General features: G+C 45.0%; 2 protein-coding genes across 4 annotated transcripts in view; one reads left to right on the top strand and one right to left on the bottom strand.

Annotated features, from left to right (window-relative positions):
* Window positions 1-19984, top strand: part of LOC119178411 (F-box only protein 6) — a 62144-nt gene extending 42160 nt beyond the window's left edge. Inside the window, exons 4-5 of one of the 2 annotated variants that reach the window (XM_037429613.2) lie at window positions 2760-2895; window positions 19661-19984. In XM_037429613.2, the coding sequence (XP_037285510.2) occupies window positions 2760-2895; window positions 19661-19834 (310 nt within the window). In that variant the 3' untranslated portion in view covers window positions 19835-19984. The remainder of the gene's footprint in view (window positions 1-2759; window positions 2896-19660) is intronic. The other variant, XM_075882294.1, reaches the window with a different exon arrangement.
* Window positions 1733-23111, bottom strand: LOC142783369 (uncharacterized). 2 transcript variants are annotated; one of them, XR_012888424.1, is made up of 3 exons: window positions 22993-23111; window positions 10037-10194; window positions 1733-2088 (listed from the first exon to the last, which is right to left on the bottom strand). XR_012888424.1 is itself a non-coding variant. In XM_075882293.1 (2 exons), the coding sequence occupies exon 2, from the start codon at window positions 9927-9929 to the stop codon at window positions 8181-8183; it is 1749 nt and encodes a 582-aa protein (XP_075738408.1). In that variant the 5' UTR covers window positions 9930-10194; window positions 22993-23111. The 2 variants fall into 2 exon arrangements, 1 of the variants encoding a protein (XP_075738408.1); XM_075882293.1 differs by lacking the exon at window positions 1733-2088 and having other exon boundaries at window positions 8181-10194.
* Between the last annotated feature and the right edge of the window lie 678 nt (window positions 23112-23789).

The raw sequence follows: 23789 nt of genomic DNA, 5'->3' as shown, positions 1-23789 counted from the left end.
AGGCTGCACTTTCTTTTTTTTTATCCAGTGGCCATGGCACTGGGCGCCGCTCCTTGGCTTATTGTACAGAACCGCACATGGCACATCGGTGAACACACCCGCACCCATCAAAGATGCCGAGGCACCCAGGCAGGCTACAGTTTGGAAATTCACAAAGGGGACGTGGATGAAGAGAAAACACGTGCTGACCATGCACTGCTCGAGGAAAGACACCAGCACGCACAAGACTCTGTCTTGCCGACTCCTGTGGCCCAAGACCTTGCGTAACGACAGCATGGGAGAAGGCAAGAGAGTGGCAGTACCGTGAAAATGTGGTCGCGGGCATGCTTCAGCCCCCCACAAATCATGCAATTTTTCAAATAGTTAAAGGAAACCAGTAAGTATTTCTGGTATGGACACAAAAAAAGTAAGAGCAACCGATTGAGAGTTTGGATTAAAGGGGCTATGAAACACTTTTTCATGTAGCAATGAAATGAATTCACTGGAAGAGCTTATGGCCTCATGAATTCAATGGTGCAGAAATTTTAAGAATCCGTCCAGTGCGAGTGGAGTTGCAAAGATTCGTCGCATGCTGCGATTGCATTCTCTTATCTCGTCCCGACGAAAGTGCTGGGAGCTAAGATGGGAGGGAAGGGATCTTGAGCTTTTTTTTTTCTTCGCATGCGCGGCTTTTTCAGTGTGATCGCATGCACCCGTGGACTAGTCGCAGCCTTTCCCAGCGATCTCTGTAACAACTGAGCGCGCCATGTTTAAATCAGCCAATGGCTGATGGATGAACTTTCTCCGAGTGAACTTTGAGAATCTTCCGTCATTTGTTGAGAAAATAAAAAGCAATTTTTAGCTGACTTTAATATTTTATTGTGAATTAGACGCCGCCTGCTGCACTTTAATATTTGGCTCGTGTGTTGTCGGGGGCTCTACTACCGATCGGCAGCATTTTCTGACCATGCTCAAGAAGTGTTGCAGTGCCCCTTAAATGCTTTTTAAGTGCAGTGAAAGAATAGCGAGCCAACCAAAAATTTTACTTTTGTTTGAATTAATCGAAAGTACGAATCACCAGAGTTTAAATTGAAGCAAGTCTACTGTACTATGACAAGACCGGCTGTTGCTTTCCAAAGGGTTATTGTAGTGAGGACAATGAATGCTAGCGAACCATCATGAACTGTTGTTCGTGCTCAGAAGTTGTGACCTGCTTTGACAGCCGCTGCTTCATGTCACGTGAACACCTAGCTTACAGTGCTGTAGCAGCTTATTTCATTCAGCAGCATTGCATGTCACTTGAACCACATCTATTTAGAATAGTTGTATATTTTACATTCAGAACTTCATCCTTTTGTTTCCACTCTTTTGTTTGTGCCACTGTTTGTAGTCTCACTCACTATCGTTGAACTCGCTTGTTTATTTGGTAATATTGCATACTACATCGGGAACGTTGCCAAATGGGGAGGAGATGGTAAGGTCCTGCAAAATAATAGTCTCTTAAACGGAGAGCAGTAGCATAAAGTGGGATAAAAATACGTCTATAAAAACAAAACCAATCGACACTTGCTTCATTTGTATGTTACTCGTGAGCATTGTCTTTCCAGGTAAGGTTGGGGAACATTCAAGGACCCATATCTGCGGAATTAATGATGATAAGTGGGTGAAGCTTGAGAGGAAGAGATCATTGGTAAACCGTAACTCTCCTGGGAAAAGTTAGCCTATTGCATCATTAGAAAGACGTAAGGCTGTGTGCAAATTATACAAATCAACTTTTATTTTGTTTTAGTTTGTTTGTTGTTTTATTTCTTCATTGTCATGACGACTGGATTGCGAGGTCCCTTCATTATTACAGCTTTATGGTCCGTGAAATGAAGCGAGAGAGGTTCTTGTACTGAATGCGATGGGAAGTTTGCAAACACGAAGTCTATGCACGTCCCTCAGATTGTGGTAGGTTGCATAAGGATATATCTGCGTGCGTACTTGGAAAGCATGTGCTGCACGATCAGTCATTGGCGATGAGGTTTGTCTGTACATCTGTCCGTGCGTCCATCTGTGTGTCTGCCTGTCCGTCCATCCGTCCGTCATCACTTCCACTAGCGCCACCTGCTGAGTGAGTCGTACAACTAGGTAGTTACGAACCAGTCACAAAAGACATGCATGGACAGACTCACGGCTTTAGGAGCTTCGCCCCCTGATATATTTTCAGTGGTACTAAATAAAAACATTCTTATCAGTATAAAAGGCTCAACAAATTATGCAAAAACAATCGCTCACAGTGACACGGTGGATCCCGACGGACTACATTGGTGGTGTAAACCAGAAGAACGAATTCAGCAGGTTTTGAGAATTGAGCTACACAATACTACTTTGAAATCCATGACATCACTGTGATGTACTGATACAGTAATCAACTCCTGAGAACAAAGCTTTGGAAGAACTTTGTATCAATTTATAAACTGACTTAGTGCTTGGTTTCAGTATTCTTGTAAAATTAGCATTTATAGTTGACGTGAGAGCCAATATGCAGACAGGTTGAGGTGCTTTAGACAGCATTTCAATAGACCGTATTCTAGGCCACTTGGTCTAAGGTGCCTATGTGTTGATCTAACTTTCGGGGTACATTTTGCACTGCTTGTTTCAGGCCTTGATGATGTGTTTTACTGCCAGCATGTTTACTACTGAGCTCATGTGTTTGGATGCACTGTGTGGTTATTTTAAGACAACTGGCAAACAATTTGTCGCTGAGTATATATGCTGCTTAACATGCTTTTCTGCAGGCATGCAGCACGATTTGACTGTGGCTCCGAGTATAGACTGACAGTATCGCTCCTAAATGATAAAAGAAAAGTGCTACTTGAGTACACCACCGGTTCCATTGTGACCGAACAATGGGTTGGCCGTGAGTGGAATCAGGTAAGGCACATCTCACAACAGCTTTCCAATTGTACTGCTGTGCAACCTTCTCACCGAGCTTTGCCATATAAAAAAAGCAGGCGACATCTAGAAAAGTGCAATTTTCGTATGCCTACTTTTCTGACATGCAGTTTTTTAAGCATAATCATGTTTTTAGACAATCATAAATGGAAATGCATCACTGCTCTACTGGGGCTAAGTTTTCTTCACAATGGCAACTGTTTCAAGCACTTTTAATGTGCCAGCTTGATTTCGAAATGGTGTTCAAGTGGGCTTGCTGGTACGTACGCATAGTTTTTGAAACGCTGCATAAATGGGACACCAAGACTAGACCACACCGTAGGGGCACTGACTTCCAGCCGGAGTTTTATTACACAAACGCGAAATATATAGGCAGAGAAAGAAACACGTGATAAGCATAATAAAAAGAGTGACTAGGGGTTACAGGCTTTTTATGATGTGTTTAACATCTCATTACATCTGCAACGTGAAGTTGCAAAGATGCAGCATTTCACTATATTGCTGCATCTATGGATTCCCAGCAGTTACAGGAACACCATTAAAAAACCACCACTTTAAATATTCGATCCCACTGAAATCATACAAAAATGAGAGATACTGTTGAAACACAGCCTGCAGTGCACAGTGTAAGAAATGCCTTTGATTTCATTTATAGATGTCCCAACTCTTGCAATTTTTGCACTCACACCTGAAGAATTCTTTTTCCTGCACACCTGTGCTATGGCAGGGACCAAAGAAAAATGATATACTTAAGCACTGGAGTGTGCTGCTCTTTAACAGCACTGAGTAGACCTTTTATGTAATGTAAGGCTTCTTTAGGACCCATTTTTTCAGGAAAGAGTTTTGTTTAAATTTATTCCTCGGTGTGTCTTCATGCAATAGAACTACAATACTATTTTAAGTTGTGACTATTCTTCAATTTTTTTTAGCAGAGAAGGTAATTTTTGTCATTTTTAAATTAAACTGCATAAAAAATAAAAACTCTAGACGATTTCACATACATACACTATTCTATTTAATAATAATTGTCGGGGTTAACGTCCCAAAACCACCTTATGATTATGAGAGACGATTTAGTGGAGGGCCCTGAAACTTTCATCCACCTGGGGTTCTTCGACGTGCACCTACGTAATCTTACCACATGGGCCTCAAGAATTTTCACCCCCATCGGAAATGCAGCCACGGCAGCCAGGATTCGATCCTGTGACCTGTAGATTAATCTAGTTCAGTAGTTTCAAATCGATGTTTGCTTTTTTATGGTTGAAAATAAGCCTTCTCCTTATCAAGTTGTTTTGGAAATGGAGCAAATGTAACAAAAATAAGTTAATTTCGAGAGTTAAAAAGGAAAAACAACTTTATTTCATGTTCTGTTTAGAAAAAACATGTGCTGAACAATTTAAGGTGGTGGTCCCACTCCGGCCGCAATCACTCTGCCTTATACGCATTGTTTGCAGATGCACTGGGCTCTCTGCTCTTCACAAAGAAAACTGAATTGGGCTGCTTCAGAAAGCTTATTATCCCTTCTTTTCAGTGACATCTGATTTTAATTCCTGGTCGGAAGAGTTACCTAGTAGCAATGAAAATAGGGTGAGCAACAAGACAAGACAAACAACTTTATTTGGTCCTGAGAGGCAAGGCAGCGGGCCAACTATGTAGGTCCCCACCCAGCCGTTGGCTAGTCCCATGTCGGAACAGAGAGGCCATGCCTCTCCGCTCGTTCACGGGCCCTCTGGACAGCCTGAAGCTGGACGTCTTGTCTGGGGTCTGTGATTGCCGTCGTCCAGTCTTCTTCTGTTTTAAAATCCTGTAACGCAGGGCACTGCCAGAGCATGTGACTCAAAGAGCAAAATTCACCACAATCTGGGCAAAGTGGATCAATATCCGGATGAAGCATGCTCAGAAAGCCCCTAGAGGGTTAAGACCCCGTCTGGAGCATGCGGAGCGTGCTTGCTTGTGATCTGTGGAGCTTATGATGGGGAAAAGGAAAAATCTGTCGCTCTCCTCTGTAATGAGATGTTATCTCGTGAAAAGTAACGAGAGGATCACTGTGGACCCCGAACTCACCCGAGAGACCACCCCGTCGCGGCTTGTGAAACCTCGCGCACAGTCGTGGGCTATCTCGTTTGGGTTCAGGTGACCCGGCAGTACGTCTGGTCCCATGTGAGCGGGAAACCAGACTATGTGGTGAATAACGTCTGAGGGGGGTTTGCTGTGGAGAATTCTGGCTGCCTCTGTGGCTATCAATCCCGATGCGAACGCCCTAACGGCCGCTCGGGAATCGGTGTACACCGTGGTGCGCTTCGTGTCCAGTAATGCCAGCGCTACAGCAGCCTGTTCTGCTACATCGACCAAGGAGGTCTTCACTGAAGCTGCCGAGACAAGTTCTCCCCTGTCATTGACGACTGCCACGGAAAACTTGCTGCCGCCGGCGTGGCGCGCCGCGTCCACAAATGTCTCTGTTCCGGAGAGGTTCTTTATGAAAGCCCTAGCCCTCGCCAACCTACGACCTTTATTGTGTTGGGGATGGATGTTTCGTGGAAGAGGGTCAACAATAAAGGAATTCCTTGTTTGATAATCAAGCTGCGTAGTTTCTCCCTGATTGAAGATAGGACGGAGGCCTGCCGCATCGAGCAGTTTTCTTCCTGTTTTGAAACTCGATAACCGAATTATTTGTGCTGACCTTTGCGCTTCAATTAATTCCGAAGTGGTGTTGTGCACTCCCAACTTCATGAGTTTTTCTGTGCTAGTCGTGATTGGGACGCCGAGCACCTTTTTGACACTTTTGCGCATGAGCGTGTCCAATTTATCCCTTTCCGTTTTGGTCCAATTGAGAGCCGCCACTATGTATATGATATGGCTCATGAGGAAAGCGTGGTGGGCCCTAAGGAGGACATCCTCGCCTATGCCGCCCTTCTTGTTGGACACCCGCATAATTAATCTCAGAATGTTCTCTGTTTTTGTGGTGAGATGGGCTATAGTCTTTGCGTTGCATCCCTTAGAGTCTAATAAAAGCCCCAGAATTTTCATAGAATTGACTCTAGGAATTGTGCGACCATCCTTGGTGCAAACGCTAATGGGCACCTGATTGAAAGGCGTGAGTCCCCTAACACCTCGTCTAGCCTGTCTGTACAGCAGGAGCTCCGACTTTTCCGGCGAAAGCGCCAGTCCCGTACCTTCCAGGAAAGACTCTGTAACGTCCAGAGCCTCCTGTAGAGCTTGTTCAACCGCCGCGTCCGATCCTCCGGGACACCAGATTGTAATGTCGTCAGCATATAAAGCGTGTCCGACATTAGGAACTTTAGAAAGGCTTGCCGACAGCTTGCGCATGGCTATGTTGAATAGAAGGGGGGAGATAACTGCCCCTTGGGGAGTACCCCTTCGTCCGAGTTTGAAAGGCTCCGAGACTGATTGTCCCAATTTTATTGCCGCCGTCTGACTCTCGAGGAAAGATTCAACGAAGGAGAAGAATTTAACTCCCAGGTTCAAAGCCGATATCTCCTTAAGAATATAGTCGTGTTTGACAGTATCGAATGCTTTAGTGAGGTCCAGTGCGAGGACCCCTTTTACATCTTTGCTTGGAAAGTCAATTATGTGTGCTTTGAGGAGGAGCATGACATCTTGCGTGGAAAGTGAGGGCCTGAAACCTACCATATTATATGGAAATAGGTCATTCCTCTCGATGTAGCGCGATATCCTGTTGTGTACTGCATGTTCTGCTACTTTGCTAAGGCAAGAAGTAAGGGAGATCGGGCGGAGGTGATCTAAGCTGGGTGATTTACCTGGCTTGGGGATTAAGACCACTGTGGCCCTCTTCCAAGTTTCTGGTACGACGCCCTCCTCCCATACCCTGTTTATCTCCTTCACTAAGGCCTGAATGGCTTTATCATCCAAATTTCTTAAGAGCCGATTCGTAACTCCATCGGGACCTGGGGCAGACCTTCCGTTTAGGCTATGGAGCACTTCCCTGATCTCAGCTTCCGAGAAGGGAGCGTCCAACTCTGGAGAAGGCACACCCTCATACCGGTGGGGGACAGAAGTTGAGCTCTGGCTAAGCGGAAGGTACTTGTTGGCAAGTATCTGAAATTGGGAAGCTTCTGAGATGCCTGCCATTTTTTCCTTATTAATAAGTCGGTCTATGGCTAGTTTCTGATTGCCTTTGGATTGTCCATCATCTAGGAGGTGTTTGAAGAGGGTCCATTTGCCTCCTTTGCGCATTTTCCTGTCCGCAGCCGAGCAGGCGTCCCTCCATTGTTGTTTATGGAGTTCGGAGCAGTGCTCCTCAATATGCCGATTGAGCTCCGCAATCTTTTTCCGTAGCCTGCGATTTAGCCTTTGTTTTTTCCATCTCTCGATGAGAGAGCGTTTGGCGTCCAGGAGGTGCGCTAACCTTGCATCCATCCCCGGAGCATCAAATTCTGTTACTATTTCTTTGGTGGCCTTCTCGACATCCTTCTGGATTTGTACAAGAAGTTTACTGAAGGTGTCATGTACTGACTCATCTTCACCTCTGATTTGCCTAAAAAGGTCCCAGTCTGTATATTTATAGGTTCTTGGGGGTGGTGCTCTTATTTCCATCCGGAGTTCTATGATGCTGTGGTCGCTTCCCAAGTTCTCCTGTAAGTTGGACCACTCGACCACCGCATTTCTAGTGAAGCTGAGATCAGGCATCGTGTCTCTGGCGACCGAGTTTCCCAGCCTCGTGGGAAAACGCGGGTCGGAGATAAGCGTTAGGTTTAAGTCTATACTGGCTGCAACTAGATTGGCCCCTTTCTTTGTCCTCGTAACATAGCCCCAAGACGGATGGGGAGCGTTGAAATCCCCAGCTACTATTAAAGGGTGCGATCTGGCGGCAGTTGCGACCCTATGAAGGAGTGAGCGGATATTATGTTTATAAGCCGAAGGAGGGCTATACAGGTTAAAAACGAATATGTTGCTTCGGATTTTGCCGTTGGGAATGATTTCAATTAATTGTGCCTCGAGACCGGATCTCTTATCCGAGTCGCAAATTTTGACTTCGTGCTGCTCAAAGGAGGTATCTTTCCTGACCAACGTGGCGATACCTCTGCCATTTGCGCCTTTTTGGCTAATCGAACGGTAGCCGGAGAGAACTACCTTCTCGCTAAGGGTTTCCTGCAAGAGCAGGACGTGCGGCATTGACGCCTGTGCTTTGATGAGCTGCAGTAGAGCAGCTTTACGCCTTAAGAAACTTGCGCAATTCCACTGCCAGATAATTATGTTTCCGGTTTGGCCCGCCATTTTGAATATTATTGAAGGAACATAGCCTGCGGCGAACTCGTAGCGTCCGAATCCTGCTGCACTATCTTGGCTTTTGCAATCGTACCAGTGTTGGTCGTCTTGAGTTTGCTAGAGTCAATCATTTTCATTTTAGATTCGAGGATTCCTACTCGACGTGTCAGGTGGGAGACGCTCCCGTCCATATGTTCGATTGTGCTAGATTGAATGGCTAAGGCCTCTCTCACCTGCTTGAGCGATTCCTCAATCGCCGTTAAAGACGCGAGTACATTTTTCTCAGGGACCTGAGCGGGGGACTCGTCACTTTGCATTGCCTCGCTTTCCGCGATCGCGGGGGGCGAAACGGTCTTGCGCTTATTCGACCCTCCTGCTTGAACCGGTATGGGTGTGGCTACTTCACGGGGTTCACGCGAGTTGCGGAAGAGCTCGAACTCGGCCCTCAGCGTTCGTAGTGCTTCTTTAAGTTCTGCATTTTCTTTTTTAAGCATTAAAATCTCTGATTGTTCTCTTTTTTGCTCTGGTAAAATGCCCTGCGTTACCTCTTGGCCGCTTGGGATGTTCATCCTGGCCTTGTCCGCCCAAGACATTTGCTTCTGAACGCGGCCCTTGGAACCCGATCGTCCTCTCGAACGGGAGTGACTGCTGCCCTTGTCACGCCCTCTGGAGCGAGAGCGCGATTTGCTGCCGGAGCGTCCTCTGGAGCGGGAGCGTCCTCTAGATGCCGATCTGCTGCGATGAGCGCTGAAGAATGATTCTTCTTCCGCCAGTCCTTCTTCGCCTCCAGCTGTGTCGGAGCCACGCCGCGCGCGCCTACGGCGGGGCCGCCGTCTTTGGCGCACGATGTAGGGCACCTGGAAGCGCTTTCTGCACTTGCGGTCCGCCGTTGGGTGCGCTCCGCCACAGATGGCACACGTGGGATCACACTGATGATCCGGTGATGGTGACTGCATGCCGCATCCGCGGCATTTCTTTTGTTCATCGCCCTTGGGGCAAACATCGGACCTGTGGCCCAAATCACCACATGCATAGCACACGTCCACTTGCCTGCGATACAAGGAACAAGGGTATCGAACACCATCACACACGACGTGCTGGGGGACCTTTTGTCCGTCAAACAACACGATCACTGTTGGTGTCTTCTTGATTCTTCGAACCCCCAGAGCGTCAGGGTTCCTCCGGTTGACGATCATCTCCGTCAGTTCTGCGTCACTGAGATCCACATTGATACCACGGATCACTCCTTTACATGTGTCGTCAGACGCAGCCACGTAAGCCGCCAAGCCTATGACAGTCGAGCCCATACTTATCTCTTGGACCCTGGCGTAGGCGCGCGCGTTCGCCTCGAACGGCGTGGCAACGACGAAAATGTTCTGGAAGGGGTTCGTGCACAGCGTGTCGTCGAACACCTGCTCTGCTGTTAGGGAAGCCGCCTTTGCGAGCGAGCGCTTGAAGATAAGAAGGTCTGTCTTCTTGACATCCATCCCTCCACGTGGCCGTATAATGGTCTTAAAGTGATCCCTGGGAAGGTTTGGGATCCTGGAAGCTTTCACAACACGCCTCAACACGTTCTGTGAGGCGGCAGTGCGGAAGCCGCCTTTACCGCTTCCTGTCGCTGACGTGGGCGCATTACCAGCGTTACAATCCGCCCGCTCGGCAAGTTTCTTCTTCTTGCTGGCTACTTCAATCCATCCCGCGCACTCCGCTTCTTCCGGATTGATGTCCATGCCTTCTACAACCGACACATTGGGGTTGGAGGCCATTCTTCAGCTCGAGCGACGCTGTTGCAGCGCCCGAGAAACACGTCGACGCGCGAGGCGTCTGCGTGGCGTGGGTAAAAGTCCTGGGGATGTCCAAAAATTTCACTCACCGGTAAGATGTTGGTATCTGCTGGTTCACTACAACAAACGGCGTCGAATGATGCACAGTTCTTGCTAGTTGAGGCAAAAAATCCGTGCCAGAACGCTTGAACAAACGGGAGCCGACGTGTTCGCACATCCGCACTGGACGAGCGCCCCCTGGCCAATCCTGAGCAACAAAAGCATTTTTTCTGTACAAGCCTTCATTCTACTGCAAGTACGGCGAAACTATTCAACATAACAAAGCGGAATTTACTGTACCTTAAGATGAAGTGCCATTCAAGGTTTCTATGAAAAGATATTCCACAAAGCTAATGAGTATTTTATTTAAGTTCCAATGAAAATGGGCGAGATAATGAAGGTTTGTGTAGGAATATATTTTTTTATTTACATAGCAGAACCATAATATTTAGTGGCTATGTAAACTATATTAAACTTATTTTTCATGCGAAGTCGCTCAGTGCTCTGACGAAAACTTGATGAATTATTATTGTGTCAATGGGGCAGTTTATGGCTGTACTTGGTCATGCATTACTGATGAAGCGACAAAACTATACAAGCTGATACTCTGAACTTCTATATACAGGGTTCATACAGGTCCTTGAAATCCTTGAAAACCCTTGAATTTGGAAAATGCACTTTCAAGACGCTTGAAAGTTTTGGAATTTTTGCCATCCTTGAAAATTCTTGAATTACCTGAGTAGTGCACTCTCATATCGACATTGTGACCTCCTAAATGTGGTACATCGGTGTGTGAACCTGTCAAACTCCCCATTTCTGAAGCAGTAATGCGGCGTGTGTGCACATGATCCCATTTTGCAAAAGTGCATGTGAAAAAAAAAAGTTAGTTTGTGGCGAGGGTGAAGCAGTGAATGTGATAGCAAGAAATTAGAATGTTACACGAAGAAGGCCAAGCAACCCCATACATGCAATGCATCGCTCAAGCATGAAGGACGCTCGAAAAGAAAGCGCACCGGACAAGTGCTGATGAACGACTGTCATAGCTCGACACTGGAAGCGTTCTGCTGAAACAAACCAAGAATGGTGCTTGAAAAGAACACACATGTATCCACAGGATGAGTGTAAATTAACCACAGTCACAGTCGTTACTTCTTGGTTGTTGTGCAACGTGCTGGGAGTGTCAACTGTGCACAAGCCGGCACTCTTGATGGGGTGGTGCCAATAAATTTCAAGGCTATAGCAAGCACCTTGTGGGTTTAAGAATATATTTTAAGTCACTTCCCACGTGTACCTAAATGTTAATTCTCCTAATCGAGTCCCATAGCAAGCGCGTTCAACCCTGACGTAACTCTATAGGAAGGGCAACAAAAGTTCTAGTCACGTCAAGCCAAATCTGTAGTGAGCTGAGTGACTTACGGACTTCTGCCCCGTATATACCGGCCAAGCATCGCGGCTGCTGCAGGTAGCGGCGTGTTTGGTTTGCAGCTGCTTGTGTGGCACATGTGTGCGAGAGCTGACAATACTCAGCATGACGCGTGCAAAGCTTTGTGATCACGTGAATAAGTCAGCTACACTGCTATGTACCTGCACAACTCGGTCCCTACATACAGGAACTTAAAATTGTTGATATCAAAAAGGCGACAAATTATTCAGCGAGAATAAGTGAATCATGGTTGTGTATCATACTTATTGGAGCTATAATTAAAGTTTGTAGCGAACAACACGCAAGCCACAAATATTGGCATGACCCTTTTAAGATTTGACTACACATGCGCGTGAAAGCCCATCAGCACGTAAATTTTAAGGACATGACATCGTGCCCCCTTCCTATGGAGAGGGTGCGTTATTAAGACTACTCTTTTTTTTTTATAATTGCGATATCCATATATTATAAGTGCAATGAAAGTGGTCATTTTTCAAATTTTTAGAGTGAGAAATTGCAACTTAGCATGCCACTTTGAGCTCTTGAAAAACTTGCATTAGGTCCTGGAAAGTCTTTGAATATCCTTGAATTATTTCCTGGAAACCTATATGAACTCTGGATATAATGAAGCAGCAGACACCTTTCTGTGATTCAATGGAAAGAAAATTCCTTTATCCTTATTAGAGAACCTACAAGACAGCATTGAATTTAGGCAATTTTTCTGCTGGCCAGTTCTGCGGAAACTCGCTTTTTTTCTTTTTGACGCTAACTCCCAACGAGTGTTGCACATTAGTAAATGCATACTGTGTCTTGTATCTATTTGTGCTCACTAACTTGACCACTTAGTGCTTCAAACAAAATATTTTCAATGAATCATAAATCTCAGAGATGTTTTTGGTGGTAGCTCCATCTATTAGTTGAAAACTCAAGTTGTTTTATGTGAGTTGAAACGTTCGCCGAATGTGGCACAATTAAACATAATAGAACGGCTAAAACAGGTATGGATTATATCTCCAGGCTTCATAGTTTGCCTCACAAGGTAAGTGTAGTCGCCACACGTAACAAACACCAACTGTAAAAGGAGAAGGGCTGAATAATGAATCCTTTCCACTCGCACTACGTCAGCAGGTGGGGCAGTGTCATCAAGTGGCAAATGGTTTCGGTACACTGAAAAATTGCGCGTTCGTCACGTGCTCGCAGAACCACCATTCCCCACCGCGTCTTTAGTAATGTGTATCTCTTTGTGGTACAGCTGCTCGTGTTTAGCGCGTTCTTTGAAATTTTTTCATGCCTGTGAGGTTCGAAATTTCGAAAGAAAGAACACTGACATGTCGTGCGAATGATATGTATGTAGTGCCGCTTCAAAGGGGACACAATGTTTTTTTTTTTCTTTCTTGCCTTGCAAGAAAGACTGTTCAGACTGCACATACTCCACAAAATACGATAGTAACACAAAATACAATGAAGAACCGTCAGCTCTGAGCTGACTATTGGTCAATACTTTGACATTCGTACCAATAGTTTGTTGCTCACAGTCCACTTTGGTACATCATCTTGTCCCTTCACCACATTGAGAAACTGGCACACTGATTCACAGAAATATTGTCACACAGATCACACTTCTACATCCGAATTTTTGGTGGACATTCTCAAATCTTGTAGTTGCCAAGAAAATCAGAGTAAGCCTGTATGGACTTCGATGCCCATGAAAATGGTCACATGAAAAAAAATAGTGCTGATACATATACTGTAGCACTGACGAACATTTTCGATGCGAAGCATTTTTTTGCCTACTGCAAGCACTTTTAGCGTCTACCAGCGTATCTATCTATCTATCTGTCTGTCTGTCTAGCCACTTATGTCTGGGTGCTCTCGTGATTGCGTGAACCAAAATTAGTATAGGAAGATAATTTCATGATTATGAATCGATAGTCAACACATGAATACTTTCATGATCCCGTCGCGTTTGTTGTCAAACACCTTGCACTAGAGAGTGGCACATATCTGCGGGCGGGTATGTGCCACTGGTATTGCGGGTATATGCTACGGATGATCGACATTTAGAATCTACCCAGCAACGACAAGAACACATAGGAGCAGTTTTAATGCGTGAGCCTTGCAAATGAAAAGAATGCAAAGAATAAGTGTCGAGGTCTCAGCAGGAATCGAACCCAAGCATTATACATGGCAATCAAGCATTCACCCACAAAGCCACGCCAGGTCTCAGAACTACTTTTCAAGTAGACCCTAATATTGATGAAACGTTAATTGTAGTTGCCGTGCTGGCTATCCAATTATATAATGATTACATATGTACTCCTACGACGACAGTCGTGACGTGGGGTTAACGTCAATTGTAGGTAGGTGTCATGCACTGTAGTCCATTTATGTAAGAGCATGCAGAGGTACCATCTTTGCGAGCACCAGCGCTTCCATATCAGCTTATCGCTTGTGGTGTTGCTAATACTCATGTTCCCCTTCGACGGCATTGCGCGAGTGCAAAAAAATAATTATACAAATGTCTGCAATGTGTGTCTGTGCGTGCAAGATTTGTACATATACTTAGCGTCGTTTCATGATGTGTGGCGATATAAAAATTGCAACATGGTCACCTTCCCTACGAATGCTTCGCATAACGTCGAATATTAAGGTACGTGGGATATGCCAACTTATTTTTTTTAAACTGTTGCGGCAACCTAAATGGCAAACTTATCGATAGTGCCTGTAAGTCAATGTCGAGTAAGCCTGTAAGTTCGCATTTAAAAGGGGGTCAATGGTTTAATAACAGCTACTCCTTCTGTATCAGTGCATTGTATGGGTTCACATTCTAGGCACTATAGCACGGGACAGACTTCGTGCACGAACTATTAGGGTACAAGGGGGGGGGTGCCCGTCGTGTCCACCTCATGTGCGCTCCGTTCCATACATCAGGTGCAACGCTGTGAAGGCTATGCAAGAAGTTCGGTCAGAAACATGTGTGGTTTCTCTCACACATGTCTCGCGCTTAGTTTTCATCGTTGTAAACGCTCGTGCGAGACGAGCAGAAACCCGCCTGCAGAGCGTCGCGAAAGGCTGCAAGTAAAACATCAAGAAATAAGAACCAAGACAAGCCGTATAACGGGGCATTTTTAACTCCGACGCTCAAAGCACAAAGAAGAAAATAAGTCATGTCCCAGATGCAAACATAATTGCACTATTTCTTATTGCAAATGCATTCATTGCAAGAACTCTCGCTAGCCTTCATAGCGTTGCACTTGACGTAGGAAACGGAGTATAGGAAAAGACATTTGTCTGCCAGCTAACACTGGGGCACCTTTCATCGTGTCGTCGAAACGACGGCCACAGTTGGCGGATTGTAGGTGAAATACGCCATCTGCGTTTGTGCTCCTTGCTTTTCATTGGTCGATTTCCGCCGTCTCGAATGACATACAAGACGCGCGCGAGGCGACGCTGACCGTACTTGCGCGCGCAATTTTTGCTTTTTAAAAGTGTGGTTGAGTGACGTCGTCTGGTGTATTCTTTTGAACTATGGCAAGAAGGAGGGACTGGAACCGCCACCTTAACAGTAATGTGCTCATCACATCAGTCAGTTTTCACTTCTTTTTTTTTTGTTTTCTTGCTTTCTTGGCTTGTTTTGTTATAAAATCTTCTATGTCTCTAGTGGCCAAATACTGTCAAAGTTGGTCAATCTCGTCCAAGCATATTGCACTGTTATGCCCCGATGATATGCCAAACTGTGTTGAGAAAGTTAACTCAGGCCAAACACGCCTTTTTGAAAGTTTAGAGTGGTTTCAAAAAGTGGCACTTCTCAGGGTTTTTATCCCAAGGAACACGATTCATTGTGTTCTTGATGAGTGCCTTGGTTCTCCCACATTCTGTTCAGACACAGTTACTGGTCATCACGGTTTGTAGAAGATCCCCGTTAATCAAAGCATAGCCATTATCAATAGAGATAACATATTGTTCTTGTGGTGACATAGAATGAGGACAAAGCTCACTTGTCGAAGTGCTGTCACAACTGCTTCCGGTCTCATTTCTGTTAGTAGCTGAAGTATTTCAATTTCCAAGTATACTGTGCTTTCTAAACAGTTTTATAGATTTTTCCAATAAGGAATATCTTTTGCTGCCTCACCAAATTGAACAATTGCCCAACTAAACTTAAAATAAATACATAAAACCTTGTCCCCATGCAGGTTCCACACACACAAGGCAAGTGTGTGTGGAATTTGTGTTGAAAAAACTACGCCATGTGTCTTTAAGTAGTAGCCAGAATAGTTCTTTATAAACCTGCATACTGAGAGAAACTTCCCGTTTCGATTTTTGAAAAGTTTACTTGTGACAGAAAGCTGAGGTCGTGCGCGGTCTGAGAAAAGGAGACTTGGTAGCTCATCAGTTGGTCTTAAAAGACTGGTCCTTTTGACTCAATCAGAATGCGCAAAATGTGTAGGGCACGGAGTACTGTCAAGGAAGGCCTTATTTCAAAGAACCGAATTTCGACTTTTTAATGATTATTATTTCACCCTACCCTGTGTCCTTAAAGGGCCCCTAAACCACTCAGCGGTCGAAATTTAGTTGAGGTGAAGAAGTTGTGCTTGAATTTACAACGAACACGTAGCCGTGAAAACTTTTCAAAACAATGCTGTGATAGTGGAGTTACACATGTTTGATTGAAACGCGACGATTGCTTCTTTCCCTCTTTCCTATGCTACCCTGTTTCAAAACCGCTTGGCCCCTCTTTGCTGGGTCAGCTGAGTGCCTTTCCTCATCTCGCGTGGCATATGTCACCGCCGACGTCCTGTTCGAGACAGCGTCTACTTCCGGTTGCCGCGATCCGCCATTCCGACGACCTAGTTCGTTGTAAACTGTGTTGTGTGTGTCATCTGGGTGCACTGATCGTTGACTAACCTCTGTTGCTGTCATGCCGGTATGTACCCTGTGTTGGGTTACAGGCCGCATATGTCAGTTTGCCAAAGGCAACACGACCATGAACAGCAAGGTGCGCGCGAACAGCTGTTTGCAGAGTGACCGGAAGTTGTCGGTTGTCATTCAACCAATCGCAAGCATCAAAAGTGGTAACGTCATTGAGTTTTACTGGTGATGTTACACATGTCAATGGCGGGAATGGTGGGAACCGGAAAGAAAAGGCTTTTTTTTCTTTTTTTCAAAATTGTGGCGTGCCTATTACCTGTAGCGCTGTGGCGTGCTGCGTTGTTGATCGCAACGGCATTCTGCACGCGATACGCTTGTTTACTTGAAATGTTTAAGAAAATATCGGAGGGGGTTTAGGGGCCCTTAAAGGAGCAGTGGCACCAAATTTCAAACTTGAGCTGTGGCATTCATTCAATTGCTAGGTATGCATGAATACTTTAGCATAGTATGAATGGTGTTCATTAGGTAGAAGTTGTTCTATTTCAAGCTTAGACAGTCTCCACAGGCTAAATGGCTCGTTCCTGGCCATGAGGCATTGGCAATATTTTGATGTGTTCAGCGAGCTCCAAGCACAGAGTGATAATGTGTGAGCAGTGATGACGTCAACAATTTTAGTGTTGTCATCAACTTGTTTACATGTGGTACTGTCTGGTGGCGATGCCTGGCTGCCTAGCTATGGCTTCACTTGCTTTAGAATCGAAAGTTGGGCTAGTTGGATATGCATGGTATAACTATCAGTTAAAGCGCACGAATAAACAGAAAAGAAGAGAGGACAAGCGCTTTCTCGCAACTCAACTTTTATTAGAAAGGGCAGAATATATATACAGGCAATCGAAAAACACGACGCATGCGTGTGCAGGCAAAAAAAGTACATCCGTGGCACATCGAGAACACATGGTAAAAGAAGAAAGATTATCTCAGAACATAATCTAGAAAAACAAACTGCAGCAGTGCAGCAAAACCGAAGGCTGGCTGACACATTGTTCTCCTCTTTTTCTTATGTGAAAAGCTTCTGTCAACTCACGAGTTAATTTATTTTTAGACTGAAAAACCACTTCAGTATCCTGAAAAAGAGGATAACAACCGCACTCTCTGCAATGAGCCACGAGATGCGATGCACCCAAAGATTTCAAAGAAGACTCTTGCTCTCTGAGTTGAACATTGACGCATCTTCCCGACTGACCGATATACACTTTACCACAGCTAAAAGGAGTCATGTAAACAACGCCCATTGTGCAGTCCACGAACTTTTTGCTGTGTTTCGTGCGACATTGCGGAAACTCTCTGCGCATGCGTGAACAAATAGACTGCAGTTTGTCTTTGGCTGAGAAAAGCACATCAACTTTATATCTATTAGCTAGTTGCTTAAGTTCATGTGATGTCTTATGAAGGTAAGAAACCACTGCTATTCTCCTACCTTTTCTACTCTCTTCACGACGCCCCGTGTGGTTCTCTTCAAATTTAAGTTTCTTATTCATGTTGTTACAAACGGACGTGATGACATCATTAGGATACCCTGCTTGTACTAGTTTCTTTACTTGACTATGAAAGCTCATTTTCATTCTGTGTTGACAGGACTTTTTTAGAGCAAAACCCAAACTCGTAGTAACGATACCTCTCTTCACCAGCTTAGAGTGGCTTGACCTGTAATTGAGTATAGGCTTTACGGATCTGGGACAATAATACCAGCAAACATGCTGGGGTTCGAAGACCAAGTTAAGATCTAGAAATTGCAGTTGATTTAGACGCGGCAATTCAAAAGAAAAGTTTAGTTTCTTGCCAGTTTCTTTAAAAATCTTGAAGATATTCACAACATCATGGGTAAAATTTGAGGACGTAGTGAACACAAGAAAATTGTCAACGTATCTGAATACGCGAACCGGGAGTCCTGAAAAATGATTTTGAAGTGCTACATCAATTTTTCCAAGAAAAGTTTCGCTTAAAATTGGAGCTACTGAAGAGCCTATGCATATCCCTGATCTCTGGACAAAAAGATTGCCACTCCAAGCCACAATAGTTGACTTCAGGTAGAAGCTAAGTAATTCTAGAAAACTGGATATCGAAGTTCCACACTTCAGGCTGAAAGACAATTCATCATTATCTTGCACGATGCAGCTTTGAACACTTGCCATCAGCTCATCTTGAGGTATCGAATTGTACAAGTCCTCACTGTCTATACTGAAAGCCCTACATTTCCTAGAAGCGCTTGTCCTCTCTTCCTTTCTGTTTATTCGTGCGCTTTAACTGATAGTTATACCATTCACTTGCTTTGTTTTGCTTAGTTCGTGCAGCACGTTCGTGTGAGTGCTGCATTTTCGTTGTGCCCCCTCGGGTTATTTGTCGTGTAGTTGTGAGTATGAATGTGGTTATTTGAAGCCACTGTCATCGTGAACAAGTAACATGCACGCAGCGTTTATGTCTTACGAGCCAGCGTGGCCAAAGCGTGAGTCTCCAGCTACGTCGTCTCTGCTCAGTCCCGCATCGATTTCAGAATTGCTGCTCAGAAGAGGATCGAACCTAAATTGATTTGCCATGCTGCGAATCACCTCGATTCCATATTCCTCAGTGTTTTCATCGTCTCTTGTGAACGCTGATGTAGGCTACGACAGTGGGGGTAGCAAAGATGTGCCTATACACGTGTACGCCGAGCAGACGAAATGGAAACTGAAACTCACATCACCGTTTAAAGTGGCCACATGGTTAGATATGGGATGGGACTGTGGGAGGTGACCACTTGGCAGCACTGGCAGTGCTGAAAGTTGACTGAATTGCAGCCGTTCTAACTAGGTTCGATACTAGTCATGCTAATCGACATAACATTGCATTATTAACACTGAATTGTTTCTAGAGGATCGATAACCACGCATTGACACAGGAAACACGACATGCATCAAGCTGATGTCACTGCTCGCTTAAAGCAAAGGTGATCTGCTCTGTGGCAGACGATCGCGGGTTCGATTCCCGGCTGCGGCGGCTGCATTTCCGACGGAGGCGGATATGTTGTAGGCCCGTGTGCTCAGATTTGGGTGCACGTTAAAGAACCCCAGGTGGTCAAAATTTCCGGAGCCCTCCACTACGGCGTCTCTCATAATCAAATGGTGGTTTTGGCACGTTAAACCCCACAAATCAATCAATCAATCTGTGGAAGACGATGTGAAGCACTTTGTATGAGTCTCGGTGCACCTGTGCCGCCTCGCAACAATGTGTAGCTGTGCCTGATGCAGTGATGTTTTACAAAGTGCCACCACACTTAGTTGTGTTCACTCTGACAGCTAATAGAGACCAGTTCCATTGATCCTTGTTTGCATTTGTTTATTTTCAGGTCACACATGTTTTTCGTGACTACCCATCGGGGGTGCGTTTTATTCAGTTTCGACATTCTGGCTGTGACACGCAATTCTGGGCAGGCAATTATGGATCCAAGATGGCAGGAGGTGTGGTTCGCATTCGTGGAGACAAGCAAGAACCTGTAGCAGCTCAAACTGTTTCTGCATAGCCTTTTTTTTGTCTTAAGCAAGAATGTGCTTGTGTATGTAATGTGCTGTTTAGAATGCTTCTCCATAGGCTGTTTTGTTATACGAATGGTGAACTTGGGCTCAAGTGCTCTTTATTTATGAAATAAAGTGAAGAGTTGGATGTTCCTAAATATTTTGAATGTATTCTTTGTAACATAATGCATTTTACAAAACACCTCAGCTTGGAGAGACACCTAATGATTTTTTCCATTCTAGCAAATTCAGTTTCACAACACTGAAATTTCCATCCTTACCGGGAGATGACGTTTGGTAAGTGAGAAAATGCACTCAAACAGAATGTAGTTAACGATGCCACCTTCATTTTCCTGCTCCAAATACTGCGACATCATAGATTTTGATGGCGCCTACTTGGTCATATGCCTTCACGAATCGGCTTATATGAAGCACAAGGCTGTCTGAGGGGTCCAGAGGTTTAATATACCAAGTTTCAGGATATTTTGTTGAGCCACTGACATGAAAAATGTATTTTAAGACTCCTGATGTCACTTCCCAATATGACAAACTTACAAACGAAACTTTGACCTTAATCTTTTTTCTATTAATGAACATATGATGGGGAAATTTATGGCAATACAGTTCTCACAGTGAAGTTTATCAATCTAGGCTGAATAAATTTTCTCACTTTTGTGTCCCTTTAGAAATTTTGACTTGCGGGCATGGGCATGGAAGACGGCTATATAGCATCTATTGCTAGTGTCGAATGAGAGGTCGTGCTGTTGCAGAAAATAACAGACACAAAACCTATTAGTATGTGCTCATAAAATGGTAGCACCACTCGCCTATCCGGGACAATTGGAGGCCTGCTTGAAAGACAGACATACACGCCACCTCACATATTTGAAGTGATGTTGCTTCACAAGTGCATGTTAAAGAACATGCACATCACTACAAATCGTAGTGCACCACCGTGCAGCTTTCAACTGCGCTTGCATTCAGACATCACTTGTGCAACCAGTGGAGTTGGTTGTCCTACTGACATCATAAAATGGTTCTCTAACTTGTGAAGATTATGAAAAAATATAAAAAATAGCATGAAGGCTACGGGGCAAAACAAAGAAAGCTATAGGATAAGGACATGTTCGGACGAGACAAACAAATGCCCAAAGCATGTTCTTGGTGCACATGTGGTTTTACATACTATATAACTTTTTTAAATGCGAAGCAGCTCATTGACTCACGCGTGTAACGTCGTGTGTACTTGTCTGTACGAACGCGCTGCAACGCGTTCCCCTCGCCGCAGGTGTTAAAGCGGTAGCAAGTAGGTCAAGCATAGTGTGACCTAGAATATGGGGAGCATAGCGTTTCATACAATTGTATGAAACTGTGATGGGGAGGGTCCAAAGCGCCGGCTCCCGCGTTGACCTTTTGCGGTGAACTTCCGCGCCGCTGCTGCGCCAGACCCCTGAGAAAAACAGGTATCCAGGCCCACAGAGATAAAATGGGGGCTTAGGCAGGGGTGTCCTCTGTCGCCCTTGTTATTCATGATGTACCTACAAGGATTAGAGGCCAAATTAGAGGGAAGTGGACTTGGCTTCAACCTCTCTTTCGCCAAACAAGGAAAACTCATTGAACAGGCACTACCAGCATTGATGTACGCAGAAAATATAGTGCTAATGGCCGACAACAAGGAAGACTTGCAGAGATTGATGGACATCTGCGGTAATGAGGGAGCTAGGTTAGATTTCTGATTCAGTAAGGAAAAATCAGCAGTTATGATTTTTACTGATAATGGAGGTAGTGAGCTTACAATACAGGATGTCACTCTAATGATAATAAATAAATACAAATATCGGGGCGTATGAATACGCGTTGGGACCGAGTACCTAAGGGAACACGAAATGTACGTAACGACTCAAGGAAACAGGAATGCAGCGGTGATGGAACATAAGGTACTGTGAAATTACAATAGGTATGATGTTGTGAGATGAATATGGAAAGGGGTGATGGTTCCTGGTCCAGCTTTCGGCAATGTGGTCTTATGCATGAGATCAGAGGTTCAAGCAAGATTAGAAAATAAGCATTGTGGAATATGTAGGCTTGCTTTAGGAGCTCACAGGAATACACCAAATCAGGGAGCACAACGTGATATGGGATGGACATCATTAGTGGGCAGGGAAGCTAGCAGCAAGATAAAATTTGAGAAGCGATTGAGAGAAATGGGGAGGAGTGTTGGGCTGGGAAGGTTTTCGGCTACTTGTACATGAAGAATGTTGATACAAAATGGAGAAAGCGAACCAGAAAATTGACGGGTAAATACTTAGAAGATAGCAGGGAGGCAAACCAAACAGAACTATCGGTTAAGAAGAAGGTGAAGGAAACGAAGACTGAAATGTCGAGAATCGGCATGATTAAGAAGTCTGTTCTAGAGATATATCGAACTTTTAAGCAGGAAATTGCCAAGGAAAGGATCTATGATGATACTCGGGGTAGTTCTCTACTGTTTGAGGCCAGGATGGGAATATTGCGAACCAAGACATATCGGGCCAAATACGAAGGGGTAGACACGGTATGCAGTGCATGCGGAGTTGAGGAGGAAACTGCCGAACACTTGATAATATTCTGTAAAGGGCTTCACCCTATAGTTTAGGATGATGGCGCAGAGTTCTTCAAAGCACTGGTGTTTAGAGACAGGGAGGGCAAAATAGACTTCAAGGGGGTAGAATTAACTAGAAGGAGGTTATCTGATTGGTGGCTAAAGTCAAGGCACGAGTGAAAATAAACCATTCAAAGTACCAGTCCTATACTTCACTATATAAAGGAAAAAAAAGATAAATCTAGTTGTTGGTTGACGAAGTATTACGGCTAGGTAGCGTTAGCTGCCGCACAATCTAAAGGGTAAAGCCACATTATTCCATCCATCTATCGTGGACTTCCCGCGCTCGGAAAGCGAGGGGTGTCTTCTACGCTCGGTAGTTTTTGCGCTGTATTTGCACGCAGGGCACTTTAAGTATGCTCAACTTTAATAACGAGCCGGTAGCTGTGACCGTCTTTTCCAGGTACAAGCAATCAGGAAGAATGGCGAAACCACCCTCCTTATCTGACGGCATGACACAAAGTTCATTGTCTCTCAGAAACTTGGTCGTCTTCTGCACCGGAAGGTTATTGCTGGTAGGCTTACCCTGTAGGAGCACGTCGACGCCTTCTGAGATGCACCTGTCCGAATCCTCTGGTGAAGCGCGACCAGCAACAGAGGTCCGCACCCGAGCTTCTTTCAATGGTGCGCTTTGTGCGCTATGGCCCGTCGCCGTGATGATAGTGTCGATCGCGAGCGCCACCGCATGGAGCTTGTTTAAAACTGAAGGCAGGCCAACTCCGCTGGGAGCGCGAGCCATTCCTCAGGCATCTTTCTAGAGGAGGCGTTGGTTCAGTGTAAAACCTCTCCTTCCTCCGTGAGCCGTGGCTCAGTGATTAACGCCTCGCACTCGTGATGCAGAGGACCCAAGCTCGATTCCTCCGTGAGCCGTGAGTGTAAATATCGTTGTTTGACTGAACAAGCCAAGAAAAAGTTGCACAATTTCACCGGGTAATTTTATTAAACAGATAAATATAACTGTTTTTTCCCATGTATTGTTCAACTCTGTGAGAGACAGTATTCCTTGTTTACATGTATATTGCTGAACTCACGATTGTCAATAAACAATGTAAGCTTACTTGCTTGGCGTGTTTTTTGTCAGTTGAGGCCTCTCGGTCACCTGGCGGCATAGCAGAAATATTTATAGTAACGTTAAGGTGTTGTGTGCGCGAATACCACCCCGCAATAGCAGCGAATAAACGCCCATAAACCTGCGAGCGCGCACCACGACCCACTGCTCCAGCTACCAAAGCAGCCGCCTCATTTGCCCTAACGCAATGATGATGATAGGTCTACCAGCGCCGTCTCTAGGTCGGATAAGTTAGTTCATAACGCCACCGCTA

This window comes from Rhipicephalus microplus, chromosome 2 (genome assembly GCF_043290135.1).
Source record: "Rhipicephalus microplus isolate Deutch F79 chromosome 2, USDA_Rmic, whole genome shotgun sequence".
NCBI lineage: Eukaryota > Metazoa > Arthropoda > Arachnida > Ixodida > Ixodidae > Rhipicephalus > Rhipicephalus microplus.
Note: the sequence above shows the minus strand (reverse complement) of the source record. Positions and strands in the feature narration are given on the sequence as shown.